We start from the raw sequence: 24,685 nt of genomic DNA on the forward strand, positions 1-24,685 counted from the left end.
GCAATCGATCATTAAGAGTAACAATCACCCACTACCTCGCTAATTGGAACCTAATGGATCGTACACCGAGTAAGGATGAAAGTGAAGAAATATAAATGAGATGGATAAGCAATTAAATGGTTTAACTGAGAATGGTCAAGATTAATTAATTAATTAACTTGCAATTAAATGGTTTAATTAAGAATGGTCAAGATTAATTAATTAGTTAATTAATTATACAAAAGGTTCGATTGGGCTTTCAAGTTAGTTTCGGGTCTCGGGGCCCAAAAGGGTTTTGGTCCACAAGGCCCATTATGTTTAAGTTGTATTACAATTAAAACAAAATGGGCAAATAGCTCAATAACTAAAGGATGGCTGGCCATAGGGTGAGTGGTAGTGAACTTGGCATAATTGCAAGTGTGCCACTCAAATGTGAGGTGCTATAAAAGAAACTTTATAGCTTTACCACATCAAGTTTTTTCTTTGAGGCAAAAGAGCAAAACTCTTTCTCTTTGTCTTCCAAAGAGGCCGGCCACACTTAGAGAAAAATAGCTAGCAATCTTCCTTCCTCTAAGTCATCCATTTCATCTTCATACCTCATCCTTGGTGTGGAGACTTAGAGACACCAAACTTTTGGTGTTCTTGAAGTTCCTCTCCTCAAATCCTCAAGGAGCAAAGGAGAAGCTAAAAAGCAACCATCCAAATAAGCAAAGGAGGTGACTTGAAGGCCCTTTACTTGGGTGAATCCCTTGTGTAAACAAGGATGAGCTTCAAGAGTAATGAAAATCAAACTCTCTCTTCTCTTTAATTTGTTAAAGAGTCTTTTGGTTCACCATTCGCTAGGCTTTGAAAGTCATGAGTTTTAGAATTGTTTTGAATGCATGCATACTTTAAAGTGTTATTAGTTTGCTTATGTGTTCAAATATTCTTACATGTTCTTAGTTAGGACAAATTTTTCCTTCATCACTAGCCTAATTAAATATTGTCATGTAGATTAAATAATCTTATTATCTAATCGTAACATAATGTTATACCATCTTATGTAGACAACCACATCACTTAAAATGATATGAATTTTTATTCAACTAAAAATAATTACAAAACCATAAAAAAAAAATAAAAAAATAGAGAAGAAAAGAACAAAAACGAAAAAACCCTGAATCCTAGCAAATGTGAAACTGTTTCTTCTGTCGTCCTTTTCTCCCCCTTTCACCTACCCTTTCTCAGTCACCATCTTCCTTACGCCCTACGATTGCCAAGCGTTTATTGTTGTTTTTTTAGTGAATTACCCCTTTTTTTTTTTCTTTTTTTTTTTTGTGAGTTTATGTTATTTTATTCATTCTCCATTGTCGTTTCTGTAAGTGGAGGCAAATTGGAGGCGAGAATAATTTGGTTTTCAAAGAAAAAAATTGAACGTCATTCATGAACTGATGTTTATGCAACAAACCAATTTAAAAATAATAAAACTAGAATAAAAATAATGGTAGCAAACAGCAACTACAATGGTGAAGAATAAGAAGCCAATTAAAAAGATGAATACAACAAAAGTACAATAATCAAAATGATTAAGGATTAACCAAATAGAAAATAGTCTGCAACAATGGAGAATGAAAGCAATGGCATACAGACTCACAAAAAAAGAAGAAAAAAATTCAACGAAAAAAATAACAATCAATGCTTACCAATAATCAAAACAGAGAGAGTTGTGGGAGCAGTGTTCTCTTAGGGTGTAGGGAAGATGGTAACTAAGAAAAGATAGGCAAATGAAGGAGAAGGAGAGGACATCATATGAAGAAACGTGAAGTTTCACATTTGCTTGACAACTAATGGCAAGCTACGGTTATCCACCATTTTCGAAAGTTTCACGTCTGCTAGGTTTCACTGTTTTAGGATTTCTCCTAATTTTTTTTCTTTTTAATTGAATAAAAATTGATATCATTGTATGTGACTGTCCACCTAGGATGTCATAACATTATGTTATAAATAGATAGATTAGGATCATCTCCAGATCAATTACATCTGGATCCTCGAGATCAACGAATCTTGACCATCCGTAATAGATCGTGCGGCCAGAATCTCTCTTCAACTCGTCTGCTCCTTCCCCTTCCCCTCTCTTCTACAATCAACAACCTCCTTTGTGCTTCATTTTGATCCTAATCGTGGGGGATAGAGACAACACAGTATATTCATTATTCTACAATTGACTTGCACTCCAATCAAACTTTAGTCATCATGTACTTTGACTTGGTTCCTGGCAACTTGTACGTACAAGGATGCCTTTTCATGACCAGTAAACTTGGAATTAACCGCCGGCTTCTGCAAAACAGCATTCAAGGTAGATGTGTGAACAATATGGAATTAGATTCCCCGATCCCGACTATAAGAAAGTGTGTCAAAATGAGCCTCCCGATCTTGATTAAAAAAATAGATGCTGACCTGTCTAGGAAGCTAGAATAACCATCGTTCTGGTTCTTTAATTTCCAAACCATACAGCCATGTTTGATGCATGTGCAGCCAAGTGAAATCATCTGGCCCCTCAGCCTGGTAAAGCCATAACAAATCATCAGTAATATAACTACCAGATTAAAATCTCCCCAAATTATTACATCCTAGATCATCAAGGGTGAAGAAAGTTGAGGTTTCACCCTAAAACTAATTGACAATATAGGGAGTAGCCTAATTACTTATATGCACATGTAAGATCCCCCTCACATCAATGTGAGATTGATTCTCAACCGCGCCCCCTCACGTGTGACGAATTTTCTAAGTCAAATACATGGACAACGCAAACAGGGTGATGTGGAGCACGTGTAGCCGTTGGACTTCATACGTGAAACAACTTGCTTTGATACGATGACATGTGCTCATAAGCAATTGGACTATTCCCCATATTACCAATTGTTTTTATGGTGGAACCTCAACTTTCTTCATGATATCGAGTAGGTTGGCCCGTGTGTAAAGCCCAATGACCACACATGCTCCACGCCATCCAAGTCGTGTTGTCCACGTATTTGGCTTGAAAATTTGCCACATGTGAGGGGCGTGTGAGAATGTGAAAGTAAAAGAGTCCTACATTGGTGAAAAGAGAAATTTGCAAGGGCTTATAAAAGGTTAAACTACTCCCAATATTGCCAATTGGTTTTATGATGAAACCTCCATTTTCTTTAAAGGGACATTAAGTTAAAAGGTTATACCTTCGAACTCATCAAGACTGTAGTCAGACAACATCTCCGCTCGTTCTCTACAACAATCAATCCATCAAACTTTCATCAATAACAATCCATTTCTATCAGAAAACTAAATCATCAAATTCTGCACAATAATTAGCACTCAAAAAATCGTATGCATGATGACTTTTCTAGAGTGCCAATAACAACTCCCTAAATTTTCCCACTTACATTTTCCATGCCCCTTTCAGCTTTAATGTTTCTATTTGGAGTCATCCTTAATTCAAATACTTAATTAATGACTAGCTACCAGTTTTGATACAAATGTAAACATTTCATTCATATTTATTAGATTAACTCATCGTATATATTCTTCCAATTCTTTTTCTATTCTCGAATAAATGCTAGAAAGGAAGCCTCATCTCACCACAGAATTCCCACTTATCAAACTTCACGAGCCATGCGTTTGAGCCAATTTGAACTGAGGATAATCGATCCAACCATATCCAAAATTGTTTTCCCTGCTTATCTCCATGCAACCTTGCCAATGAATCTATGCACTGGTGGATTGGTAGCTCTACTCCGGAGGGATGGACAAAGATACCCGATGAATGCTAAAGAAATGGAAAGAATACAAAAAGAATTCAAGCAGCATCAGTTATTACCGCATCGGTAGTCCACCCTTCATTGCACATAACCAAGACTCTCTTAATTTACAAGACTCAAAATTTACAATAAACCAAGGTGTTTCAAAATTAAATCGCGTCGGGGAAAGAAAGAAAGGAAAAAACAGACAAATCACACTTACAAAGACTGATTTTAAGTTTTGGATATACTCCTCAGATTTCTCTACTTCAGCATGGCGCCATCTCTCATAGAACAAGTAGAATTTGGTTACCTCATGAGCAGGACTGGACATTTCCACTTTGCACTTTCGGAAGTCTTTTAAATCTCTAGGCGATACATTTGGACCAAGATGAAAATGTCCAATGGCTTGTATTATCCCAGCTGCACATCTCTCAGTTGCATGAAGCATATCAGGATTGTCACTCACATTTTCTGCATACCACTGCAACAATTCTTCTTGTGCATTACTCACCTGCATATTCAATTTAACAATTTTTATCCTCATTAATAAGCTAACAATATGATTATGCAAAGAGGGTAAATAATGAACTAATCGTTTATGACCTACATACCATCACACCATACACTTGAGGGAGACTGAAGAGTTCGGCATCATTTCCAGAGTCACCACAAACAAGAGTGTTGTGCGGAAGTCTCCCCTCATTGTTGAATTTCTTTAACAGATATGCAAGAGCTTGTCCTTTATCGGCACGTTTGGGTAAAATGTCCAAATCAATCCCCCTGCTACAAATGATCTTTATGTCTACCTGACCAAATGCGTATAGACAAATCACAGGCTTTAACGAGAGATGCATTCAAATAGTAAAAGCAAATGATTTCAGAGAGTACTATATATATATAGATACATACATACATATAGTGGCACCAGTTTTGAAGATAGGAAACAATTTTCAGTATGCAAGTAGGACAATAACACTTTCAAATGAAGTTGTGAAGTGGAGCCCTAAGGTTTAGAGAAAGAAAACAATTGAGGAAATCTTACCCCACGTCTCTCCAACCGTTGTGATAAAGCATTCATTATTTCCAATGCCATTACCTTGTCAACCTTAAAGCTAACCTTGTGAGGTCGTTGGTGTTTCTCTGCCTGAAATAATCTCATATCATATTTTCAAATGCACAAAGGATTTCATCAACCAGTAAAAACGCAATAATTAATCTAGAGCGCACACTATCTACAATGCAAGAAATTTTTTCCACTAAACTATTCACTTGTTAGACAAGTGTGCTTCCCCTCGCGACACCGAGTAGTTTAGATTAAATTAGAATATTGCCAGAATTATAACTAATTCTGTTAAAGGATCACATTCATCTCCGGATTCTTCTCCTTAATTTATGTTTCATTGTATAAATACGATGAACTTAGATTAAACATAGCAAGGGTCAAGTCCTATGAATGTAATTATTAATTTCTCACTTGGTAACATGTATCTATTGTATTATATAAATGATTTGTACCTGGTGATTTGATCAAGGAACAATATTTCTACATGATATGAGTTTAACTAGGTCTTAGGGTTTGTCTCACCAACACCTCCCAATCCCTCCTCGGTCTAGGTTTTCACTTTTCCTCTTTGTCCCATCTTTCATCATGTCTTCCTGTTCTTCTCCTTCTCTACCCGGGTCCCGGCCCCAACACCACCCAATTTGTCAAACTTATCGAGTCCAATTATCTTATCTGACTTCGTCAGATGAAATCTTTTCTTATTGGTCATGACCTATGGAAATTTGTAGATGGTCTCATGACTCTCATGCCCTCATCCCATTCCACTTCCTACGATCTTCGATTCCAAACACAAAGAAAAACATGGCGACCCTGCTCCCCTTATCCCCAACCCCATTTATCCTCTTTGAGTTCAGCAAGACCAACTCGTGGTCAGATACCTTACCAGTGCTATCTCTGAATTCGTTTTATCTGTCACCATTGGTTAGACTGCCTAGGATGTTTGGAATTGTCTTCACACTCACTTTTCTCAAAGTTCTCTTGCTAGTGAGGCCAATCTTTGCTTTCAACTTCTTGGCATGTCCAAAGGCTCCCAATCTCTTGATGCTTACTTGCAACATGTCAAGTCCATTGCGGATAAACTTGCTTCAATCAATCAGCGATCGCCTACAAATACCCTGTTCTTGCTGTTCTTTGTGGCCTTGGTTCTGAATACTGGATGTTCAATACAGCAATCATCAATGGTTCCCCTTCTACATTTGCCGATCTTCGTCACAAAACTCCTCACCTTCGCGCAGCAAAATCCCAGGTCCAGAAATATGATATGCTCCATTGCAACCGGCTTCCACTCCACTTGCTGCCAGAAAGTTACAGTAAGTGCCTACGATGAATCTCTTTTGCCTTCGCCTACATCATACCGTGAGCTCGTGGGTTCTCTTCAGTATTTGACACTCACCCAGCCAAACCTCTCTTATGTCGTCAACACAGTTGCCCAGTTTATGAGTTCTCCCTGCACCACTTTGATAAGTTATCCTACAGGAATTAGGTGTCCGCTTGCAGTTTCCATGTCTTATTATACCGTGACAACTTACGTGCTATGTACATGGCTGCCAATCCAGTTCACCACTCTCCTACTCAGCATATTGAGCTAGATTATCATTTTATTCAGGAAAAAGTAGATTTTGGAAGTCATCGGGTTTGCTACATTGCCTCTACTGATCAGCCCGCTAATCTCCTCACAAAGGCTCTACATAAGCCTCGCCATGTTCTCCTTTGCTCCAAACTTGTCCGATCTCCATCGTCCAATTTGTGGGGGTGTTAAAGGAACTCCTTAATTTATGTTTCATTATACTATAAATCAAATACGATGAACTTAGATTAAACATAGCAAGGTTTAATTCTTACCAATGTAATTATTAATATTTCATTTGTAGCATACATACATGTATCTATTGTACTATATAAATGATTTATACCTAGTGAACTGATAAAGAATAATATTTCTACAAATTCTATGAAGGAACAAAAAAGGAAAGGTAGTGATATTCACAATTTTTACCTCTCACATCTTTATTAATTTTTGTCCAATTATCCTCTTTAATTTATTCAATCGTTCAACAACAACAACGATAAAGTATTTTCTCACTAAGTGAGATCGGCTAATGAATCATAGAACGTCATTGGGCTTGATTCTGTATCATGTCTTTCGTTAGATCTAAGTACTCTAAGTCTTTTCTTAGAGTTTCTTCCAAAGTCTTCCTAGGTCTTCCTCTACCCCTTCCGCCCTGAACCACTATCCCGTAATCGCATTTTCTAACTGAACCTTTGTTTCACATGTCTAAACCATCATAACTGATTTCCTCTCATCTTTCTATCAATTTTGGCTACTTTTACTTTCCTTCAGATATCCTCATTCCTAATCTTATCATTTCTTGTGTGCCTACATATTTAACGAAACATTCAATTTATCCAATTGATAGATGATAAAAAATTAAGAGAAGTGTGTAAAAGGTAAAAAATTAGGGTTGAGGGAGAACACTACAGAAAAAGGTACCTGAGGAATAAGTTGAGGAAAATGATTAGTTTCTTCAACAACAATGGCTCTATCCCATCTGTGAGTGAGAAACTGTTGCCAACCAAGATCAGGAACCATATCGTCACCACCGCCATACATAATCTCAGTGCCGACGGACAAGATGGTGATGTCGGGGGTTAGCAAGGGTTTCTGATTCCTCAAAGGTTTGTACGTGATGGGTGTTCTTCCAGTGGAATATACGAGCAGAGAATCATGGCGGTAATATGATTCCCACAGCGCATTGAACCTGAGAAGACTCAGATTATCAGGCGCATCATGGTCAACCATGGTGCCGTCAAGATCTGAGACCAGCATCACACGAGCAGAACCATTCAGACGACGATTCATGTTCATCATCTGGGTTGCTAAATGGGTTCAGCACTTCCACTCCAACTTGTCACGCGCAGCTCACCCACCTTGACAGATTGAATTCATTGCTTTCTTCTTGTTGGGTTATACAACTTCTTATTCTTCCTTCTTTCCTTTTCAAACCTTCCAACCTAAAATGTACATTGTGGATTCTTTATTTTATAGAATTGTTATTAGCTATCTCATTTATCATTTCAACTTTCTTAATTAGAAAGAAAAAACAAATACATTTGTGAGCAATGTAGAATAAAATTTTTAGAATGCTAATAACAATTTCTTGATTTAAATTAGAATGTGAAGTGTATGGATTCAATGGTTCAATGATAGGTAAGGCCACTTAGTCCACATTTTATTTTTACATTTTTGGAACACGTGAATTGTACTCTAGTAAGAAAAATGTAAATTTAAAATCCATTCAATTTTCTCTCTTCGATATATTTTTTTTCAACAAAGATAAATTTCATTACCAACAACAAACTTTACAACAAAAAGACCCAAAGCATAAAAACACAAACAAACAACAGTGGCCAACCAAACAAACCAAAAGTTGAGACTCGAATAAAAAGAACACTGAAAGCACTCGGATCCGCTGCATCCTCCGCCATAACCACCAAAACAACCACCTGTAGCAGTGCATGTTGATTCACACAAATCCTTGCCCCTAATCGAGCCTCATCTCTCCTCATTGATTTCAGCATCTAATCTCAAACTTCACTCATTGCACAACCACAAATTACAAAGAATTTGTAGCCAATTGAAAGAAGCTCGTCGGATTCCACGAGCAACACTACCAACAAAGGCAGACAGCAAGACAGCAAAGAGAAGGTGATGGTGCGAGGCACACCTGACCCAGTGAAAGCACTAGATCTGTGATCACCAACTCGACACACCGCAAATCATGGCAAGGCGTGACTGAAACTTAGAAATTGAATGAATATGGATGAGAGACATCAAAGGGGTGAGAAGAAGGCAAATCGGCCAAAGAAAATTGGGGAAAAACAGCGGATGGGAAAAGAGAAGGAGAGAAAAAAAGAAACAAAATAACACCAAACAATCCCAAACTTACAAAGTCCACCTCAAAAAAAAATATAAATATACATTTTTATTCACATTTTTCGACCAAAATAAGTAGTTGAACATTTGCGAATGACCAAAATACAAAATGTTTTACAACCCCTGTGAGGTGGAGATGGTCTAAAATATATGAAATGTGAATGACCACCAAGTACCAACTTCATAACATCAATTATATCGCTTTGTTTATTAATGATTAGGAAATATGAAACACCAATCACTAGTGCTTGAAAAGGTGTTTTCCTTTACTAGAATTAGCCCTGAAAAATGACATTGTACTTGCAGACATGAATACAACATCCTACACGGACGAGGATCGATAAGAGTTCCCCGAGTACACAGCAGCTATTAGCAGCAGCTCGTGCAAAGAGTCCTCATAGTTCCGTTGCACAGGCTATCTGTATGAAATTCGACCCGGGTATCTACCAGGTATCTCAAGTAAGATGGACAGATCTCCCATTCATCTCGCACCATGATGCGCTCTCTATAGACAAGTTAGGATACACTTGATACACTCGAATTCAACTCAAATACCAACTTTGGCAAGCACAGAAACATCATGACCTGAGTGTCCCAGTAAACGGCAATTCAGATACATCTTGTTCTGTATCCATCTTGATAGAATTTAGCAGTTCGAGCTTCTTCTGTTCATGTGCCCTCCTCCTATTAGCTTCAAGGATAATGAGGAGAGCAGTGATATCAGCAGGGCTCACCCCACCAACTCTGCTGGCTTGACCAACGGTCTGTGGCCTCACCTGAAAGCTTGATTTGTTTCATTAAAACTGAATGAAACATATTGCCAACAAGTCAATACATTTAGGCGTCTATGTGTATAAAATGACATAAATAAAAGGGTAAAAATAGAATAGGAGTTTGGGACTACAGCTATTTTGTCTAAAATATGAAAAGCATATTAATTTCTGCCACATCAGATTTCCGGACATATTGGTAAAAAGGTTATGCCATAATAAAATTATATATGGTGCACACCTTGGAGAGCTTCTCGCGTGATTCAAGAGATAAAGTTGTTATTGAATGGTAATCTAAGTCCTCTGGAAGTAATCTATGCTGTTGATGGACCATCTAAATACAGAAGAGTTGGACAATATGAGATTTTGGATAAAGAAAAATTAAAAATTGCTAAGCATATACCGCCAAAAATAGGAAATAAATCAGTGAGTTGCATGATTTAAAGTACTGACGAAGGCTATTGAAACACATAATAGTTCCTCACTTGTTGGAGTTGGCTCTGTTGTCGCTGAATGAAGCCCGCATACTTGATGTCAATCTCCACACATTCTTTTTCTATTCTAGACAACAGTTCATTCCCAAAACCATGCTTATCAAGAACTTTATATTCTATGTGTGGTTTCTTCAGAAGACTCTCCAAAGTTGTAAAGTCCTTCACTGGCTGACTAGAAAGACGAGTAACATCAGCTGCTATTTCCCCTCCTGAAAGAAGCACAAAATAATAACTATAAGTTTCAGTTATGTCTCAAAATCCACAGATCGCAGTTTATTCGATTTTTTTAAATTCAACCCAACTTAGAAGGAATAAATAATAGGGCAAAAACGGACATGGTATTGCATCAACCAACCCAAGCCCAGTTTTGCCCATAGCTTAATCCTAAGGAACATAGTGTAAGCTTATAAGCAAAGCGTACGACTATGAGGTGCATCACGTGCGTCCCAACACGTGCTTTTAAACACTGGCCATGCTAGATTATAGGGTGGGTTATAGAGCACAACAGATGCTTGCATGAACAGAGGGTGAATTATATTTATATGCTTACCTTGTTAACAAAATTAAACAAAAGCAAAATATTGGCATCAACTGAAAAAATGAACTAAAGAAATTGTAAGGTTAACACATCGAGTTGAAATCAGGGCCAACTGAAACTTCCGGTAAACTAGATGGGGAAAATGTACTTCAGCTTGATAATTTAACTAAAAATGCCAGCTCGAGCAAACCAAAGTATACAACAGTATACAACAATGCTAAAAGTGTAAAGAGGTTACAAAACTTAAGAAGAACTAGATAAAGATGAAAACCTGAAATTCTGACACTTTTCAATCGCTTCTTTTCTTCTGAAATTCGAGCCTGTTTGTCCTGGTATAGTTTCCATCGTCTATCATCTATTAACCCAATGTCACGCCCCAATGGTGTGAGACGGCTATCAGCATTATCAGATCGGAGAAGTAACCGGTGCTCTGATCGACTTTATTGGAAATTAAAAAAAAAAGGATGTTATGGAATGTCAAACCAACTTGAAAATCTACAGATGAATTATAAACTTGTTTCAAGCTATGAAGAATTAACTGATGCTAAGAAGATAAATCAAACTATCTATGATTGGTATTCTGCCCATGACATCTAGAGGTAGCAGTGCCCCTTAACACTCCCAGGTTTCTTGTGTGTAGAAGCCTAGAAGGGCACAATGATTTCTACTGCTATTGTTTAACTTCCAAAAATTGAGCATTTTCGTACTGCCATATGGTTGCTCATCCTTGTTCCTTGAAAATCGATGGGGAGGCCAGCGATCTACAACAGGGCAGTGATACCCACAAGTTTGCTGAACCTCTTGGTGGTCACGTTATGCTCAACCCTTATGAAGCCTATGCCCAGGGAGAAAAGGCATCATAAAGGTCAAGCATAACGGCACCACCAAGAGGTTCAAAAATAAAACTTAATTGTAATGCTACTCCCAGCCTTAAAGGATCATTTCTTTTTCTCTATTGTAACAAATATCTCATTACTTTCTAGACAACAAGCACTTCCATAATACATGGAGTTACTTTAACACAGCCAACTGATGTCATAAAAAGAACAAACTATTCTACTAAACAAATGATGTAGCCACGTAGAAAGTGTTATATTTAGAAAGACTGTTCAAAAGAATCTAAACTACACAATTAAACAGTCTTCCAAGTTCTGCTTCTATCTTCCAAAAACATTCACATGAACACTTAGGAAGTGAAGTGATTATGTCGAACCATCAAACATGCAACCTCAACCACCCACCAAATTAACTTCACTCCAAGTATGATTGAAATAACAATGATCTAATATATATTGGGATAATATCAAGATCTCATACCTGGTTAGCATGCGGTAAGGCTCTCGAAGGTCCTTTGTGACCAGATCATCGATCAATGTTCCTATATAACTGCTTTCTCTCTCAAGAACAATGAGGGACTTGCCATCTGAATGTCTGGCAGCATTGATACCAGAAATAATGCCCTTCAGAAAAGCATAAACAAGCATGAGGCGATAACTTTTTTTTAGAATAACACAATAACTGTATTAGCACCTTTTAACCCAGCACATAAAACCTATTGGCAATATGAGGAGTAACCAGCTCCTTATAAGCACATGCAAGGTCCCTCCTTTCCCAGATGTAGGATTCAATCTCAACAATAAATGCCTAATACGTGACTCTTTCAAATATACAGTTGTATCGATAACTACAGATAGATTGTATTTCACTCTACACCAACTGAATAAAGGTACTCTAAATAATTACTTGTGCTGCAGCCTCCTCATAGCCTGTAGTCCCATTTATTTGACCAGAGAAGAAAAGCCCATCAATTTTCTTTGTCATAAGAGACCTAGAACATTGATGAGCAGGCAAGAAGTCATATTCTACAGCATAAGCAGGCCTCAGCATTGAACAATTTTCAAGCCCAGGCAAAGTCCTCAAGAGTGGTAACTGTAGTCTCTCTGGTAAACCAGTTGAGAATCCCTGTGTGAAAAAGGAAAGAAAAGATGTTTATAAAAAGCATCTATATAACACATATTATAAGACATTGATACTCAGTATCATCTGCTATGGTTAATCTGGTAAAAACTTGACAAAAATTCGGGTATCTATTTGTATTCATCAAAGATAAGTTGATGGAGAGAGAATATATCAAAGGGCACTAGCCATTCAGTTAAGTCATTATATTTATATTCCTTCTTTTCATCTAATGCAAAGAAGACAAAAGGTGAATGCAACCATACCTGCACATAAAGCTCCGGCACATCTCGGCCCTCTGGTTCAAGAAAAATTTGATGGGACTCTTTATCCTGGAACCGAACAATCTAAAGCCAAAAAAATACGCCAAAATGACGTCAGGAAGCTCCTCTTGATAGGAAAGAAGAAGATTGGAAGAATGTTTTTTTATCAATGTTCCACAGGAAGCTTCTCTTGATAGCCAATTAAACAAGTGAAGGATTGCAAGTTGTTGGAAACCATGTTTAACACGTCTGATTTTACTTTCCCATCATACTTCATTAGATTTTACTACTCTTTGACCCTTAGCAGTATTCTACATGTTTCTAATAAAATGTGTTTGGATAGTCTCTATCTATAGTGTTTTCCCCGCCTTTAAAGGAGAAACTAAAGAGTTTCCATAACAATCAGAATGATAATTCCTAAATGGTGCATCATGTATGGAAAGGATGTGCATATAGCATGCATCCCAGGCCTTGCTTGTCCTAACAGCTTCAGATACAAGCAAATTTTAGTATGTTGCCCCAACTGAGGCAGAGCAACCAGAGAATATTGATATCTGGATGCAAACTATTACGGATGTTATTTGCATATGGAACTATAGCAATGGGCCATCAATTGCCATTATCTTTGGAATAATTTCACTCATTTATGGCCACATTTCCTAGGCCTATAAAAGGATGCTTTAACATCATTTGGAGAATACCTCTTTATTTCTCACTTTCTCCTTAAGAGTTGCAGTTCTAGCCAGTGCGTGCGATAGTGAGATATTATCTAGTAAATTCATTCCGGACTTCCAATTATAGTAAAAGGCAGCATACTTTTCTTCCCGTGGATGTAAGTCTCTCACATAGAGACTTTGTGCTCTCTTTTTTTCTTAAATAATAATCATGCATTCATTCATTGAACCAGATTACAATAAAATTAAGTATGAAAGTGTCAAGACTCAAAACTATGTTGCTTTTTATGATACTAGAACAGTACGGTTCACTCGGTGATGCAATTATAGTTTAAAGGGCCCAACTTCATATAAAATAATTAAAAAACTAATAACATCTGGTGCTGCCAAAAAAATTATCTCAGTACAAGTTCAATTTCAACTTACCTTGTCTTCAATTGAAGGGCAATACCTAGGCCCCTTCGCCTCAACCCATCCTCCATAAGTAGGAGTTTCACGCAAGTTGTCTTTGATTAGTTGGTGAGTGCTCTTTGTAGTACGCGTAAGATAGCAGCACATTTGTTCCCTTTCAATATGGACATCAAGATCAAAACTAAACCAGCCAACCTGTTAACCATCAATTCAAATTTAGGACGCAATTCTCAACAAAACTAATTGTTCTAACTATTAACCACTGAAAAGAAAAAGTAAACGTTATTGTAATCTGGCTCATTATGATTAGAATCCAATCAATATATGGGGGTGGGGGGAGGATATACAAGATGAATAATGAATGCAAATATTTCTTCTCAATTTCAATATGAGGCTTAATCAGCACGCCTTAAGGTCCATTTGCACCAGCTGCATTTCTGTACCAACCCTCACCGCAGTGCCCAGCCAGTGTCGTCTGATGAATCTAAATGCAGTCACTTCTCACCAGTCGCCAACAACCTCCCAAGTGCCAGAAAATATCAAAAAGCACACAGATCTTAAAGCAAAAGAAGAAGGAACAGCACTGATTACACCAAATGATAGCCGTTCCTTTAACTCATGCAAATTAGCCACATATTCCTTAGCCTTTCAAATCCAGAATCTAAAGCCTTATAATGATAGAAGTCTAAAATATATGTCACCAAATTAGATTTCCAAAACCTAAATTAGAGTTCCAGGCCAGAATCATAAAAATGAACCTGCTCAAGCCTGTCTTAAACCCCAAACCCTTTTGACCGGAAAACAAAAAGACCTTAAACCCATCTCATAATGCCTTGTTGACTTTACTCCAGACACCACCTTAAGCTCAAAATGACAATCTTTTCCCCAGTTTCTAAACCAAATGGCCCCAACAAATAAACTTCTTCCCTGAAAACAGTTATTTAATTTACTGTCCTATCTCAGATTAGAAACAGACCCTCTGGTTCCATGTGTGAGTCATAAATTCAGTGGAGATACTTTTGCCTAGTCCAGAAAAAAGAACCAAACAGTCAAGTCTTTATCTTGGAACTTGCCATCCTGTCAGAAGCAAAGTATGGGACCCAGGTCTGGTGTATACCTTGTGTGGATGCAAGCCAAAATGACATTAAATATTTTTAACATCTACTTGAATGGCAAGAGTGCAGAGCACAAATTAAAATTATGAGTATCGCACAACCAATATACAGAACCTACATATGGGATTAAATAGATGGACCTCTTCATCGCCATGTTGTGGTTCCAATCCAGAAAAATCAACAGTGCGACGGTCCACACGCGCTGGGGTTCCAGTCTTTAATCGATCAGTCTCAAATCCAAGGCACTGTAAATTTTCAGTCAGTCCGAGTGAAGCTGATTCGCCAGCTCTTCCTGCAGGCATAGAAGTTCTACCAACCCAAATTTTACCACTCATAAATGTGCCCGTCGTGAGAATAACTGAAGGAGCGTAGAAGTTCATCCCAAAAAATGTTTGCACACCTTCAATATTGTCATTCTTTCCTAATAAGATATCTGTCACCATTGCCTCTCGAATTGAAAGGTTTGGTGTGCTGCAAAACGAAAGCAAATCAAGCTAGTTAATATATGGAAAGACTTAGCCACAACAAAGATATGCAACATGAGAATAACTGAATAAGTGTGATAATTGTGCTATGTTTTGGCTTTTAAAAAAAAAAAAAAAAAGAATAAGAAAGGAGAATAAGGCCTTCCAGAGTGATTCAGGTGAGTTTGATTTCTACAACACTATAGTAGTGTGAGTCTGACGGAGGTGAGTTCTCTTTCGAATGGTTAACCATTTATTGTATAGGAACCACACTCATGAGTTTAATATATTGAAATCAAGAATTGGAATTGAAAATAAAATATTGGGAGGAGAAAAGGAGGAGGAGGAGGAGGAGGAGGAGGAGGAGGAGGAGGAGGGGGTGGTTGATATCCCTATCCACCCCATTATAGGAGTTCTGAGAAGTTGAAATTCTGTTCTTTTATGTTTGACTGATTTTTTTAATGCAGAAAGTCTAATTTACTCCTACATTTATCAAAAAAATGGATGGAGTTAACAAAAATGACCAAAAAGCCACACAAGAGTTTGAGGACCATATAAAATAAAATAAAAACTTCAGAGACGAAAATGAAACTTGGGGACAAGTTTGAAGACCATTTTTGTAGTTAACCTAAACAGGAATAAATGAAGCAATCATAGGTAGATTACTACCTCAAATAGTCAACTACTTTTAAAACTAAAACGGATAGGAATTAATGATTTTCAGTATAATAAATAATATGAGACAACGTGAGTTTTGGCAAGGGCACATGAATATATCCTTCTAGGAAGGATTGCATTACAAGCTTCACAAAAGAAAAATGAAGACTCATCATTACTTGGAACTTACCTAGATAATCTTGCACTATTCATGTCTTTCTTTTCCTTTCTTATTCATTTCCCTTCTTTCTTTTTTTAAGAGTGATATCATTTAACATGCTAGGTCCAACCGTATAGTTTTATTTCATTTTATAAATGAAAGAATCTAGTACGATGTCATTCAGTCAGCCACATGGAATGCATGGGAACAGAAATCCTTAACACGAGTTTAACATCAAAATTCACACCAAATTGAACTTTTAACCTGTCAAGAATCATGCTAAGTTACGTCATTTTCAAAGCTAATTCATGTCCATACCAAATGCATAAAAATATAGAAACATATCAAATGCATACTCATATAACCAGTAGTAATCTGACAAAGATTTAGACGAAAGCTTCAATATAAGCCCTGAGATCAGACATGAAGATGCATCTCACTCACTCTCACTCATTATGCATATGCAGTCATTTATATCTAACCTCACATCTGAAATGCAAGCCCTTAACGTAGCTCCCTAATTTAGGTCCTCATTAGAACGTTTTCCATCTAGTTTTTTATTTTTTTTTTATTTTTTTATTTTTATTTTTATTTTTATATCACATTACTTCTTTTTCATTTTGGGATTTCGTTTGTTTCCCATAGCCTAAAGTTGAGCAATATTTTTATCCCAAAAAAGTTAATTTCATGTACACAATTCAGCTGCTTTTACAACTTTTATCCAATTGCTTCTAATGTTTGGCTGCATCAGTTGGCTGTACTGAAGGAGACATCTCAGAAGGAGAGAAATGTGTGTTTGCCGTACTGGGGCAAATGCTGACAACAGCATCACTATAATCTTAAATACCTTCTAATGCTGGATTGCACAGCCAAAATAATAGCATATTTTCGTAATTCAACCTAGAAACAAAAAAGAAGTGGATATATTTGATACTAAAGCATGCATTTACAGGGAAAAGCTATTACATTTCAAACTGCGATAATTCAAAAAATAAAACCATACTCCAATTCAAGCAATCATGATTCAGAAATAGCAACACATCCATAAGAGCCAGACCATGAAGTGGTTGTTATTAAAGTATAAAGATTGGATAAAGTCAGCCACGTATGAATTTCATGATCATCTATGTGGAAAGAAAAGGTTAAAAAAAGAGAGGAAAATAAACCAAACCACACCACTGTCACTAAAATGACAGTAAAAGAATCATGCAGAAAGATAAAGTAATACTTGCCTCTCTACTATTTTTCTCATTTCCATGGCATATTCCCGTTTATCAGTCTGTGCACGCAATGCCCGAACAGCAGGGCCCCTTGAGGCATTGAGTACACGCTTCTGTAAATAGCACCTAAGCATAAAAATTGAAAATCACTAACAGTTGCAGAGAGTGAAGGTGAAAATGGGGGACTTTAAAGATGAAATGGTAAAAACCAACAAAAACTAGAACACTTAAAAAGCAAAAGCATGAGCAGAAAGAATTACAAATTATCTGAAAAAGATGGGCCAGAAAAAAAAATTGGCAGGAACCTAACAAATATGTATTGAATTTTCATGTTGTTAATATTTTACCATTATCAGAATATATTATGTTTTAACGACCCTAATTAGGGTATGTCGAAATGCCCTAGAGCTTAAGGGCCAGCTCACCCAATGGCAGAGTACCTGAAACAACTTCTTTTTGTCCACAAAGAAAAACAAAAAAAAAAAAATTATAGGAGATGAGAACCAAGATAGTATCTAAAATTATTAGCTTCTCCACTAACCCATGTGGAAATGGACCTTTCACAACATTATAGCTCCCAAAACGCTTTCCCAGAGAGAAAAAAAAAAGGCAAAACTTACCCAGCCATCTGTAGACTATCAGTATTTTATGATCATACTCCCATGATCCCATCTCAAAAAATTATTTACGAATTATAGGCACAGTTACCTAAAATTCAGATTTTTTTTTTTTTTTGTTTTTGTTCTTTTCATTTCTACATTAAGGGCTTGCAATACATAATTACTTAAACCAATACAATCACTTTACTTTTGTACCTGAGCATTTTATGCAATCCTTCTCAATGAGAGTGTCATTTTGACTGTCTCTAATTCTTGCATGTAAATATCCCAAACCCACACCAAAACATACTAAGTTCTTGAAATGTCAGTTCTAAATATGCTCGTCCAAAACAAAACCAATGGCAAGCCACAGGCCCACAGGTATACCCTCAAGCTTCTTAGAAGGGAACATGCAAATATAGGAGATTTTATTGCTTTACCGATCAGAAATCTTCCCAATTTCACCACCAAGGGCATCCACTTCGTGTACAAGTTGAGACTTTGCTGGTCCACCAACTGCTGGGTTGCAGGGCTGCATCGGACATTTTTCATTAAGATGCGCTTTAAATTATCTGTGTCATGATTCTAAAGAACTAAGCAATTTTGCATGCAGTAACATGACTGCACCTCTATTTGTGTGTATGTGTGTGAGAGAGAAAGAGAGAGAACACAATATCAAATCTAAAGATGAGGAATTGCAGGATAATTGAATAAATAAGTTAGAATGCTGCCTCCCAGTTTGTTTGTTTTGCCATATGTATTCCAGATACTACATCTCATTGGTTAACTTTCAATCGGACCAAGAAAAAAAAACCTGCTGAACTTTCTAGTGTAAATCATTATTTTTTTTTTACTGCTCCTTTAGAGGAATTATGAGTTGAAATTCAAATTGAAAACTAATTTCACATATCTAATTTTGAGAAATATAACAAAACTTCTAAATACAATAGGAAAAATATGAGGTTATCAAGAAAAGGCAGAATTAAACCTGCCAAGCAATTCTATCAATATTTAGGGTGAGTAGAAGAGTTTTCGCCCCTAAATGAGCAGATGCTAGGGCAGCTTCACAGCCTGCATGTCCTCCTCCGACCACAATGACATCATATCTTTCATCATGTATCCCATCATCACTTAGACCTGTGAAATGGTGAACAATATAGTGATTAAATTTCACCATTAGTATCGTCAATTCCTAAATTTGTGAATGGTAAACTTAAAAAAGGCCAATGTAAAACTCATACATGTTAAAAAAAGACCACCTCATGCTATTTGTTCAAGGCTAAGAGATTGGAACCAAAAGAATATTTATTATTTTTGTTCAAAATAAATATACTAATAATAATGACACTTTAATTCAAAAAATATATGAAAAATTATTAGAATTTTTTGGGTTTTTTTTACTCTTAAAAAGTACAATAATGTTGAAAAAATCAATATATGGGTTTATTGTGTTTTAACATTGGTGAAGAAAGGCAATTAATTTTTTTCTACTAAATATCATATACAATAATTTATTTAGAATAAGGGGATTTTAGTAATCACAGTGGTTTCATTCCGACTAAGGGGAATTAGTAAGCAACTTATATGGAATCAGTACTATTCCTACTCTGATCCAGAAAATTTGAGTAAACACCTTTAATAGGAATCTGAGTGTGACTCTACCCCATTCCAACTCCTCCTCAATTCCATTCTTCCGATTATTGATTTAGTAAACGAGCCATAATACTATTCCAAATTGAGTAGGTCCCAAACATATGTTGTGGGTTCCAAAAAACAAATATATATATATATATATATATATATATATTACTTCTACAAGGGCAGAAGATAAAAAAACAGAGGCAAAAGAAGCACCACGTCATGCTATATGTTCATACAGATACAAATTCGGGAGAATCATTTGTTCCAAATCGACCTCATGCTATTTGTTCAAGCATCCTACTGGTTATTTGTTGAAATTTAAATTAAAGGCCTTCAGGTACTGTAAATGCAGGATTTTGATATGACATCACCAGCTTGTCTGGATTAGGCAGTCCAAGCTGGTAAGCCCTCAGTGGTTTTGTTGCAGTTATATTTGCCCCAGAGAAGAGTGAGGGCAGTGTTTGAAAAGCTTGTGAGCAAATTTGGTTTGAAGAGAACTTGCCCCTACAAAATCATCTTTGTAAGGGAAGGGAGCCGAAGAGCTCATACACTCTCGCAAGATATTTTTTTCAAATGTGGGATGAAGGCGTTTCCGAGCATTTTCTTCCACCTCTCTTATCCAATTCTAGATCAAACTTGCGTTCCCTAGGCAGGCAGGCACTATGAAATGGGGTATTTCCTTCTCACGCTACTCTTCAAGTCAAACTTGAACTAAAAAGAATACAAAAACTATCTTCGGAGCTCCCTATACAACTCACTCCAACCATAGTCCCTAATCCAGAGAGTAACGATGACTATGAACGAACAAAAATTATTAAAATAGCAAGTTTGCTATTTTAATAATTTTAGGAGCTCCTAGCAGCTTTGCTATTCTAGGAGCACCGAGTGTGATTGAAGATGAATTTTTCCAACTCCTTTCTAAATTTTGTTAGGAGCCCATTAGAAGATACTCCAACCAGATTATTTTGCTTTACAAACAGAGAGAGCATATCACATAATAGTGTTCAACCAAATGAAGACACCGTTAACAGCATAAAGACACTATTTTTGCAAATTAATGTCAGTAAAATATCCAGTTTGGCCAACATTTCAATTGCTGAAATGCACGGGACATGTTCGACAAAATCACTGACTGACAAAGAGAGAGAAGCACAAGCTCATTGGAGCCGTACCTGGAGTGGTCGAGGCGGAGATAGAGAATCGGCGGGAAAAGTTGCAGGTGGAGAAGGAACGGGTGCGGCGGAAGGGAAGGTCACGCGGCCTTAGAATGAGTCGAGCACGATGAAAGAGAGGAGGAGTCGGGAGAGGAGAAGAGGAGAAAGGGAAGTGGCGGGCGAGGCGAGAGAGATGAAGCGTCAGTGCTGGCGTGGTCGCCATTGCTGAATTTCAGAGCGCGTCTTCGCCCTCTCTCTTTCTTATTTGTGCCTTGTGAGAGGCGAAGCAGACAATTTTATTTGGGTCGCATTTGTTACTTAATCTTTAGGTGGAGGCCTACTGAAAATATGCACAACTTCGGTAGGTACTAGCTACTGTATATTACGGTAGTTTCCTGCTGAAACATTTTACATGTTCAGTAACAATTTGTCGAATCTTAAATTTAATGCTTACTATCCGAAAATATGAATTGATTCGGCAGGCTTTTGCTGAGTAAGTTAATGGGATTGTGTGGAGTGTGAGGGTAGTTTCGGTAAGTAAATTAGGTGTGTTAAGATTTCCCCCTTCTAAGTAGTAATTACTTAGTCTAAAGCAAGGTTTTCAATTCGCACAATTCAAATCAACAGCAATGGCATGGAAGTGCTCTACAGAAGGGCTTCTCTCACCTACAAGGTCATTGGGGGTGTTTACGACTTTTACTTCTTTGCTGGCCGACATCGTTGGGCTTTATCGACCAGTACACGGTGTTCATCGGCAGACCGTCCAGATGGCCTACTGGTCTCTTGGTATGTTCTGCTTCCTACCCTCTGCTTTGCCTTCATTAACTTACTCGGTTATTCCTACTTCTAGCTTTAGATTAAAAGCATTGGCTGTGTATATTTTTTTTAATTTTATTTAAACGATATACTATATTTAGATGCAAAACAGCACACCGTTTTAGTCAAATTGACCAAACCCAGATTAGCGGTTGTGTATTTGTTTAGAAAAGAAATGTTTTTGTTAGCGTCCCAACTCCCAAATCTTTTGTGAATGTTTTCGTTCTATTTTGTTGTGAGTTTGTGAATGATTTTTTATGTCGTTTTAGTATATAATATGGTTTGGTTAGTTCACCCAAGAAAAAGGAATGTGGATGTTGTCTCTGGAATCCTATCGTCATCTTCCTCGCATGCAAGGCTCTGGCCCTTTCAATTGAAACCAAAACGTGTTTCAGATGCCTAACACAACCTCTCACTACTCACTCACATCATTTGGTTTTTGTAATTTGAACTTTTCTTTCTGATAAATTTGTATGCTTTCTGGAATTTTTATGGCAGTTTTGGACCTTTTCTTTTCTGAATTTGTGTGCTTCTCTGGGGTTTTATGGCAGTTCTGAGGAAGAGCAAGAAAAAGGAAGAGCCATTATTAGAAGATCTTCCCAAAGAGTACTACGATGATGTGAGTGCCTTTATCCTTTAACTTGGCCAAATGGGTGCTCAATTTTCGTGTTTTTCTGTGATTATATGAGTAAATTTTTGCAATTTTTTTTTGGGTTTTGCCAAATTCAATGGTGGTATTTATGGGTGTGGTATTGATTTTCAGTTGACAATGATTTTGGGGAAATTGATTGAGTCTGCATTCAATGTAACTTTTTGTGCAGTTACATACTGACGAAATAGAATTCAATTTTTTCATTCCCTTCTTTTTTTAAATGCAGTTATATTTATGTGATGATTTACAGCATATATTCATCTTTTAGTTTCTAATTCTTCATGCAGTCTAAGCCATGAAGGATTTGATAAACCCACAATTGATAACAATGTGCGATGGCACCAACGGTTTTGGACAAGGAACAAATAAGTACCATTTTGCTTCATTGTTCCAAAGTATTATGTAGAGATTGCTTTAATATCTTGGCTTCTTGGCTGTATGCGGGGTGTCCGAGATAGGATTTAGGAGATTTGGTTTAGGGTTTGCAGAGAGAGAGGGAGAGAGAGGGGGGGTCTCCAAGAGAAATGTGGGAGGATTTAGGCGAGGGATTTCAGGGATTTGTTTAGGGTTTCTTTTCTGCAATTTGCAAACAGAGAGAGGGGACAAGGGTGAGAGAGAGAGATGGGAGGATTTTCTGCGAGGGTAAAGGGAACGGGTAAGGGAGGTATGGGTATGGGTAGGGGATGGAAAAGCATTTCGTTTTCCATTTGCTTCCTGAAACCCGAGGGATTTCTGCGATTGCAGATAGAGATTTTCTTATTATGAATGTTGTCTGTTCTTTTACAGGAAACTCTAGAAGCTGACATTAGGATGTTCAGGAAGAAACAGACTTTTAAAACGACTCCAATGCCAATCTTCTATCAAGAGCCTCCACCTCCTAAAGCGGACCTGAAGAATTTATTCTTTTTTTCTTTCAAAATCGCAAATGGCATGATGTATATTCTTTTGTTCATGTTCAATTCCCAGTTCTCTGGTGAGTCTAATTTCATGCTTTAGTTTGGAGAAATTTTTGTCATATATAGAAAAGTGGTATGGCTATTATATGATTGGCTGACAAATAATGCCTTTAGCACTACCTTCTCTCTCACTGAGCCCTAGCTTAACCCCTCCTCCGCTGCCGCTAACCTGCGCCCTCCACTGCCCGCACTTTGAATCGTAACTCTCAGCTCAAATCCCTTTTAGTTTATTTTCTCATAATTATTGTTCGACTTTATTTAAATTTTGTTTTCTGTTCGGTGTATAATCAGGTGCTCTAGGTGTACACACCAGTTCAATCTCCACCGTCCGGTCATCATCGAGGAGGCAACGGAGTTCTTCAATGAGTCTCAGATTTCACTTTTGACAGTTGCAAATTGGTGCTTTACTTAACTCTTTTTTTCCCCCCTTAATTTTGTAAAGTTTAGGCCTTTTCTTAAATTTTAATTAAAAAGAAATATCGTTCTGGTATTGGTTAGTTTTGATCTTGAGATTATCTGGGTTTGGTGTTAGTGGGGATGGCGGTGTCGCGCAAAGTTAGTTGTTCATGGCTCACCGGAAAACCCCCTGATTGGGCTTTATCAGGAGGGAACTCATAATGTAGTAGATATTCCTCAATGCAAGGGTCCCAATCCTAATGACTTTATATTTGATATTTAATCCTTGGATTAGTGTTAAATTCTATATTTTTTTAGTTTAATTTGTGTTTTCTTTTCTGTTTTTGCAGCTCAACCGTCCAAGTATAAATGCTGCTGTGGAGCTGCTTAAACAAGGTCCCTTTTCGGTTATTAAAACTCATTGTTACCTGCTTTCATTTCCAGTTTTTGAGTCTTCTATTTGTTTGCTTGCTGCAATTATTCAACTTATGCCGCTATAATATTTGTTTCCTTCTGTTTTGTCCTTTGCATTAACTACCATTTGGATCATGTGAATGACAACTTTCATGTATATTTCGAATAATGAGCTGTTTATTGCTGTTAATCTTTTGATCACTGTATATGTTGCTAATTTACCTTCTCAAACAACGCACATATAAACATTGATATATAAAACTTATTTATATGTTAATAGTACAGTTTCTTTGCTTCTGACTTTGGTTGAACAACAACATTTTCTACTTTCTAGAGTTCATCCTCTTTATTTTAGCCTGAGCCAACTCACTCAACTCTGTTCGAAGCTCTTCAACTTTTTCGCACAATTGCTCAAATATTCCTACTCTCAAACATCTTAGATCCCTCACTCACCCGTTTGGCATTGATGCCCCAAAGGTATATTTCTCTCATTGCTTTCAAAATTCAGTATATATATATATATATATGCTGGCATGTATGAAGACATTCACATATGGTAGAACTAAAGGTACGGTAGAATGCTCAAATAATGGAATAGAGTCAA

General features: G+C 37.1%; 2 protein-coding genes and 1 long non-coding RNA gene across 7 annotated transcripts; 1 reads left to right on the top strand and 2 right to left on the bottom strand.

Moving 5' to 3' along the window:
* Nucleotides 1-1,861: 1,861 nt before the first annotated feature.
* Nucleotides 1,862-7,795, bottom strand: LOC137748190 (sucrose-phosphatase 1-like). 2 transcript variants are annotated; one of them, XM_068488294.1, is made up of 8 exons: nt 7,289-7,795; nt 4,777-4,878; nt 4,346-4,540; nt 3,955-4,245; nt 3,574-3,760; nt 3,174-3,220; nt 2,416-2,520; nt 1,862-2,295 (listed from the first exon to the last, which is right to left on the bottom strand). In XM_068488294.1, exons 1-7 carry the CDS (start codon nt 7,664-7,666, stop codon nt 2,428-2,430), a joined length of 1,293 nt encoding a protein of 430 aa, XP_068344395.1. In that variant the 5' UTR covers nt 7,667-7,795; the 3' UTR covers nt 1,862-2,295; nt 2,416-2,427. The 2 variants fall into 2 exon arrangements, with proteins under 2 accessions (XP_068344395.1, XP_068344397.1); XM_068488296.1 differs by lacking the exon at nt 4,777-4,878.
* Nucleotides 7,796-8,760: 965 nt separating this feature from the next.
* On the bottom strand, nt 8,761-21,265 carry LOC137747505 (uncharacterized). 3 transcript variants are annotated; one of them, XM_068487628.1, is made up of 13 exons: nt 20,866-21,265; nt 19,041-19,189; nt 18,493-18,584; nt 17,466-17,579; nt 15,093-15,423; nt 13,853-14,032; nt 12,756-12,836; nt 12,277-12,495; nt 11,851-11,993; nt 10,805-10,971; nt 9,987-10,204; nt 9,743-9,835; nt 8,761-9,507 (listed from the first exon to the last, which is right to left on the bottom strand). In XM_068487628.1, exons 1-13 carry the CDS (start codon nt 21,068-21,070, stop codon nt 9,310-9,312), a joined length of 2,190 nt encoding a protein of 729 aa, XP_068343729.1. In that variant the 5' UTR covers nt 21,071-21,265; the 3' UTR covers nt 8,761-9,309. The 3 variants fall into 3 exon arrangements, with proteins under 3 accessions (XP_068343729.1, XP_068343731.1, XP_068343730.1); XM_068487630.1 differs by lacking the exon at nt 17,466-17,579; XM_068487629.1 differs by lacking the exon at nt 9,743-9,835.
* A 1,054-nt stretch (nt 21,266-22,319) lies between these two features.
* LOC137748977 (uncharacterized) lies at nt 22,320-24,240 on the top strand. Of its 2 annotated transcripts, none has more exons than XR_011070137.1 (3): nt 22,320-23,470; nt 23,563-23,670; nt 24,018-24,240. It is a non-coding gene; the product is annotated as an uncharacterized lncRNA (long non-coding RNA). The 2 variants fall into 2 exon arrangements; XR_011070136.1 differs by lacking the exon at nt 24,018-24,240 and adding an exon at nt 23,804-24,010.
* Nucleotides 24,241-24,685: the final 445 nt, after the last annotated feature.

Source organism: Pyrus communis, chromosome 10 (genome assembly GCF_963583255.1).
Source record: "Pyrus communis chromosome 10, drPyrComm1.1, whole genome shotgun sequence".
In the NCBI taxonomy this organism is placed as follows: Eukaryota; Viridiplantae; Streptophyta; class Magnoliopsida; order Rosales; family Rosaceae; genus Pyrus; species Pyrus communis.